The 6,000-nt window shown below is 41.2% G+C and overlaps 1 protein-coding gene across 1 annotated transcript in view; it reads right to left on the bottom strand.

Moving 5' to 3' along the window:
- Window positions 1-4,076: 4,076 nt before the first annotated feature.
- The window catches only part of ALDH1A3 (aldehyde dehydrogenase 1 family member A3), a 61,704-nt gene continuing 59,780 nt past the window's right edge, over window positions 4,077-6,000 (bottom strand). The window contains exon 13 of the mRNA XM_070762062.1: window positions 4,077-5,230. Coding sequence (XP_070618163.1) covers window positions 5,158-5,230 — 73 coding nt within the window. The 3' untranslated portion in view covers window positions 4,077-5,157. The remainder of the gene's footprint in view (window positions 5,231-6,000) is intronic.

Genomic DNA, 6,000 nt, shown 5'->3' with positions numbered 1-6,000 from the left:
GATTTGCCCGGCCGGGGGTGGGGTCTTCCGGCTCGGCAAGGCGAGTCTTGAGTGGCCGCTTCGGGCTTCTGGGGCGGCGCAAGGCGAGGACGGGCGGGCTCAGCTGGGGAAGTGCTGCGCAAGGCGCAACCCAGCTGGATCGGGGACAGGAGCCTGGGCGCGCGCGTTTGGAAGGTATTTTCCCACCAAGCGCCCTCCCGGTCCCATCCGCTTGTTTCCCCTCCCCCTCTTAGCATCAGTTCCGACGTTCCTGCCTGAGCAGGGGTTGGACTAGAAGACCTCCAAAGTCCCTTCCAACTCCGTTCTTCTGTTCTTTCTTAGTATCCCCGCGCGCTCTGCCTTTCTTTCTTTCTTTCTTTCTTTCTTTCTTTCTTTCTTTCTTTTTCTTTCTTTCTTTCTTTCTTTCTCTCTCTTTCTTTCTTCCTTTCTTTCTTTTTCTTTCTTTCTTTCATTTCTATGCCGCCCTTCGAAGCAACTCAGAGCGGCATACAACATTGTAACTACAAACAATATACGTGAGAAATCTAATTTTTTTTAAAAGGACATATTCAAAATTAATAAAAATCTAAAAACCCATTATACAGTCATCCACATTTACCCAATTCAATCATTCATCTTCTGGGGAACAATCTCGTGGCTCACGGCCCCCACAAACGCCCGCAGAGGTAGGTCTTCAGAGCTTTACGAAAGATCAGGAAGGAGGGGGTGGTACTATCTCCGGAGGTAGTTCATTCCAGGGAGCTGGGGCCACCACAGAGAAGGCTCTTTCCCTAGGCCCCATCAGGCAACATTGTTTGGCCAATGGGAACCTGGAGAAGGCCAACTCTGTGGGACCTAACCGGCCGATGAAGGAATCCTTCATGCAAGATTCATTTCTTAGAAACATAGAAGATTGAAGGCAGAAAAAGACCTCATGGTCCATCTAGTCTGCCCTTATACTATTTCCTGTATTTTATCTTAGGATGGATATGTTTATCCCAGGCATGTTTAAATTCAGTTACTGTGGATTTACCAACCACGTCTGCTGGAAGTTTGTTCCAAGCATCTACTACTCTTCGTCCCTCAAGTGCCTTTTATTTATTTATTTTATATTTTGCTTCTCAGAGAAACTGCACAGCTGGAGATCTTATACAGAGTGAGGTTGCTCCAGGTTTACTCATAGGGTTTTAAAAAGTCACCTTCTAAAATTGAAGAATCCTGGCAAGAATTTAGCAGCCAGAGAGGATTCATTCACTCTATGTGTGTGTGTTTGTGTGTTTGGGTGTGTGAGAAAATTAAGCTTGTAAGCAACTGTTCGAAACTGGGATAGTGTCACTACTTATTCTGCAAGCAGAGCACTTTGTAAATATAATTTCAAGAAAATGTGCAGACCTCAAAGTGGAGGCTTTGCGTACCTCAAATCAGGATGCTGTACAAAAAATATCCAATAATAATAATAATTAATAATTTATTGGATTGGTACGCCGCCTCTCTCCGCAGACTCGGGGCGGCTAACAACAATAATAAACACAACATGTACAATCCAATAATAAAAACAACAACTAAAAACCCCTATTATAAAACCAAACATACACACAAACATACCATGCATAACTTGTAATGGCCTAGGGGGAAGGGCTATCTCAACTCCCCCATGCCTGGCGGTATAAATGAGTAGTTTACGAAACACAGGGAGGGTGGGGGCAGTTCTAATCTCTGGGGGGAGTTGGTTCCAGAGGGCCGGGGCCGCCACAGAGAAAGCTCAGGCGGTTCCGGAGGTAATCTGGTCCAATGCCATGTAGGGCTTTAAAGATCATGACCAACACTTTGAATTGTGACCGGAAACTGATTGGCAGCCAATGCAAGCCAGGGAGTGTTGAAGAAACGTGGGCGAATCTTGGAAGCCCCACGATGGCTCTCGCGGCTGCGTTCTGCATGATCTGAAGTTTTCAAACACTTTTCAGAGGTAGCCCCATGTAGAGAGCATTGCAGTAATCGAACCTCGAGGTGATGAGGGCATGAATTTAATTCCTGGCAAGGAAAGCATCACTATGTTTTGTCACTGCAAATCCATTAAAAGCCTTTCAGTCACCATGAATCGATCGTGTTCTTATATGCAATGCCTGGTTTGCCCTCAAAGCAAGAGAAGTGAGAATTGTGGAGAACGTTACAACCACGGTAAATGCAGGCATCATTATGAGTGGCGAGCAATTCAATTCACTACTGCAGTTACTTCTTCCAGTATTAAGTTCCCTGGTTGCCCCAGGAAAATGTAGCCTGGAGCTTTGGGAAATTCCTTCAGTGGGCATCAACTTGGCAACTGCTTAATAACTGAAATGTCAAGGTCCGATTCTAAAGACATACAAGGGATCTAGACATACAGCTCAACAATAGTAACTGTGAGAGGGGCCTTGGAGTCCCAGTGGACAACCATTTAAATATGAGCCAGCGGCATGCAGCAGCTGCCAAAAAAGCCATCACAGTTCCAGGCTGCATTAACAGAGGGATAGAATCTAGATCACATGAAAGGTTAATACCACTTTATAAGGCCTTGCTAAGGTCACACTTGGAATACTGCATTCAATTTTGGTCACCACAATGCAAAAAGGATATTGGGACTCTAGAAAGAGTGCAGAGAAGAGCAACAAAGATGATTAGGGGACTGGAGGCTAAAACATATGAAGGACAGTTGCAAGAACAGGGCATGGCTAGTTTAATTAAAAGAAGGACCAGGGAAGACGTGATAGCTGTCTTCCAATATCTCAGAGAAGAAGGATTCAACCGATTCTCCAAAGCACCTGAGGGTAGAACAAGAAGCAATGGGTGGAAGCTGAACAAGGAGAGAAGTAACTTAGAACTAAGGAGAAATTTCCTGATGGTTAGAAAAATTAATCAGTGGGACAGCTTGCCTCCAGAAATTGTGAATGCCCTAACACTGGAAGTTTTAAAGATGTTGGACAACCATCTGTCTGAAGTAGTGTAGGGTTTCCTGCCTAAGCAGGGGGTTGGACTATAAGACCTCCAAGGTCCCTTCCAACTCTGTAGTTGCTGTTGTTGTTGTTGTTGTTGTTGTTGTTATTATTATTATTATTATTATTATTATTATTATTATTATTATTATTAAAGCCAAAGTGTTGTTATTTATTTATTTATTAATTATTTAGTTGAGCTGTCCCTTTGCCCCACACCTTTTCTCAAGCGTCTTGGGAAAGCCAAGGAAAATCGTCAACTTTCCTTCCCTCTTCCTTTACTTTTTTATTTCTTTCTCCTCTTCTGTCTTTTTCCTTCCTTGCTTGCTTCCTTCCTTCCCTCCCTTTTTCTCTTTTTCCTTTTGTCACTTCTTTCCTTTGCCTTCCCTTCCCTTCCTTTCTCTCTTATATAGTCTTCCACTCGTCACGGCTGAGTCTTGCAAGAGTGCACAGTCAGATTTGCAGAAGAGATATCAATAGATCAGACCAGGAAACTAAAGTTATGAAAACTATTACTACTTTCCTGTAAAGAGATACAGTAACATAATCTTGTAAATCTGAATCTCTCTCTCCCTCTTCCTGCTTTTATTCTTAAGAGAACTGGGCAGTTTCAAGACATGCTGTTTTTTTTCCTTTTCCTTTTTGAGTTTAGTTTGTATTGCGTTTTTATTATTGTTTAATTTAAAAAAAAATATTTTGCAATATATGGAATCTCCCCCTCAGGTACGAGCGAGTCAGATCGTAAAAATTATATTTTATTAACTGTAGTGCTACTATTACAAGAGATAACTTTTAAAATAAGCAAATCATTTCCATGTACAATCAGCAATAAAAATACATTAGATTAATTGCATTCTAATTTATAAATATAAATATATATATTTATTTATACTTAAACATTTAATGATACTTCATACCAAAAGACAGCACTAACATGCAACGAAATAATATAAAGACTCTACAAGGTTGTACTTTACAATAGTGCCTAAGATTTTAATTTCCAAAGTAAAGAAAGAAAGAAAGAAAGAAAGAAAGAAAGAAAGAAAGAAAAGGAAAATTCAGTGTATACAAAACCATAATAAAATACGGTTACTGTCAATAATTACAAGACATTGAAAAAGCTTGAAATCACAATGAGGAATATATTTATTTCAAAAAGAGAGTCTATAGAAAAATAAACCAATGATTCCAGATTGCATTGTAGACAGTGATCATTAAATGCACAAGAGAGAGGCAATTACTGTAGCTGTCTCCTAATGCTTTTGTACACCATCCAGAAGTGTAGGGGGGGGGGGGAGAAATGTCTGTGCAAGTATTTGGGAAAAGTTAACGGACAAGACACTCATGGGAGCATCCTTCCTTATTTGTATTTGTGGAATATTTCAAAAACACATTAGTATTTGTCAATAGTGAAATATTTGCCACAAACCCCAAAAACAGACGAATTGCTAAATTGCAGAAATTTAGTAATGTGGACTAAGACTAAGAGACAAGGGGGGGAAATGCAAGTAGAAACTGCCTTCATCTAGCCTTCAACACTTGAAAGTATTTTCTGAAAGATTTGGAAAACAGTCCTAAGTGTGAAGTGAAGAAATATAAAAATGTTGAACGGCTTCAGGTCTCCATCTGCAAATCCGTTCTTTAACCTTGGTTAAGTCTTTGGATTGACTGGAGTTTGGCTATCTGAAAATACTTTCACGATGGTCTTTCATCCTTGGTCCGATCTTTCAAGATGTTTTGTGTTTCAGTTCCAGAATTTCTTAGCACAACCACCAAAGAGTAGAATTTGGGGGAAATCAATAACCAAGGAGTCCCCAAACTTGGCAACTTTTACGACTTGTGGACTTCAACTTCCAGAATTCTCCAGCCAGCCTAACTTGCTGGAGAATTCTGGGAGTTGAAGTCCACAAGTTGCCAAATTTGAAAACCTATGACCTAACCCATCTGGAAGATAACCAGACTAAAGGAAAAATATTGCAGCTGATTAAAACCAATCTGTTTCAGGAAACCAGTTAATTAATTTTGAGTTAGAAGGAGCAGCTCAACAAAACCATCTCTTCTTTTTTAAAAAAAGATTGTTTGGTTTCCCTTTTTTAAAAGGAAGGAAACTTGGCAATCTCCTCCTTTCCAATTTTAGCAGGTGCCCCTCAATCCGTGTTAGGTGCCAACATTCAGAATGTCAGAGTTTTTGCCTCCGTGAATACGTAGCTCAACAAGCCTTCTGGGACACTTTAATGGTGACCGTCTTCACTTCTGTGTATTCTGAGAGAGCATATTCTCCTCTGTAGAAGAAGAAGAAGAACAACAACAACAACAAATTGAGTTTAAGACACAAGTATTCCAGCATGCCAAAAAGTCTCTATTTACAGTGGTACCTCTACTTACGAATTTAATTCATTCCATGACTAGGTTCTTAAGTAGAAATGTTTGTAAGAAGAAGCAATTTTTCCCATAGGAATCAATGTAAAAGCAAATAATGTGTGCGATTGGGGAAACCACAGGGAGGGTGGAGGCCCTGTTTCCTCCCAGGAGATTCCTAGAGAGGCTCCACGGAGGCTTCTCCCTGCCTTTTCCGGCCCTGTTTCCTCCCAGGAAATTCCTAGAGAGGCCCCATGGAGGTTTCTCCCTGCCTTTTCTGGTTACAGTTTTGGAGGCTCAGGTTTGTAAGCGGAAAATGGTTCTTGAGAAGAGGCAAAAAAATCTTGAACACCCGGTTCTTATCTAGAAAAGTTCGTTTGTAGGTAGAAGTACCACTGTACTTCCCTCCGCAAATTGTTCACTGTACTAAGTTTAAAAGTCACTAGGAGTAAAATGCAGCAGATCCTGACAGGTTCTGGAGACGTAGTGGACAGGTAGTAGAAATTTTGCATAGTTTGGAGAATCGGCAAATACCATCTCTGGCTGGCCCCAGAGAAGGGTGGGGGGGAAAATTAGAGGGAACATTGGTGGGAATGGGGATTTTGCAGTATCCTTCCCCTGGAATGGGGTGGGAATAGAAATTTTGCAGTATCCTTCCCCTGGAATGGGGTGGGAATGGAGATTTTGCAGTATC

Source organism: Erythrolamprus reginae, chromosome 10, assembly GCF_031021105.1.
Source record: "Erythrolamprus reginae isolate rEryReg1 chromosome 10, rEryReg1.hap1, whole genome shotgun sequence".
In the NCBI taxonomy this organism is placed as follows: domain Eukaryota; kingdom Metazoa; phylum Chordata; class Lepidosauria; order Squamata; family Dipsadidae; genus Erythrolamprus; species Erythrolamprus reginae.
The sequence above is the reverse complement of the archived record's forward strand: the minus strand, read 5'-3'. Positions and strand labels throughout refer to the sequence as shown.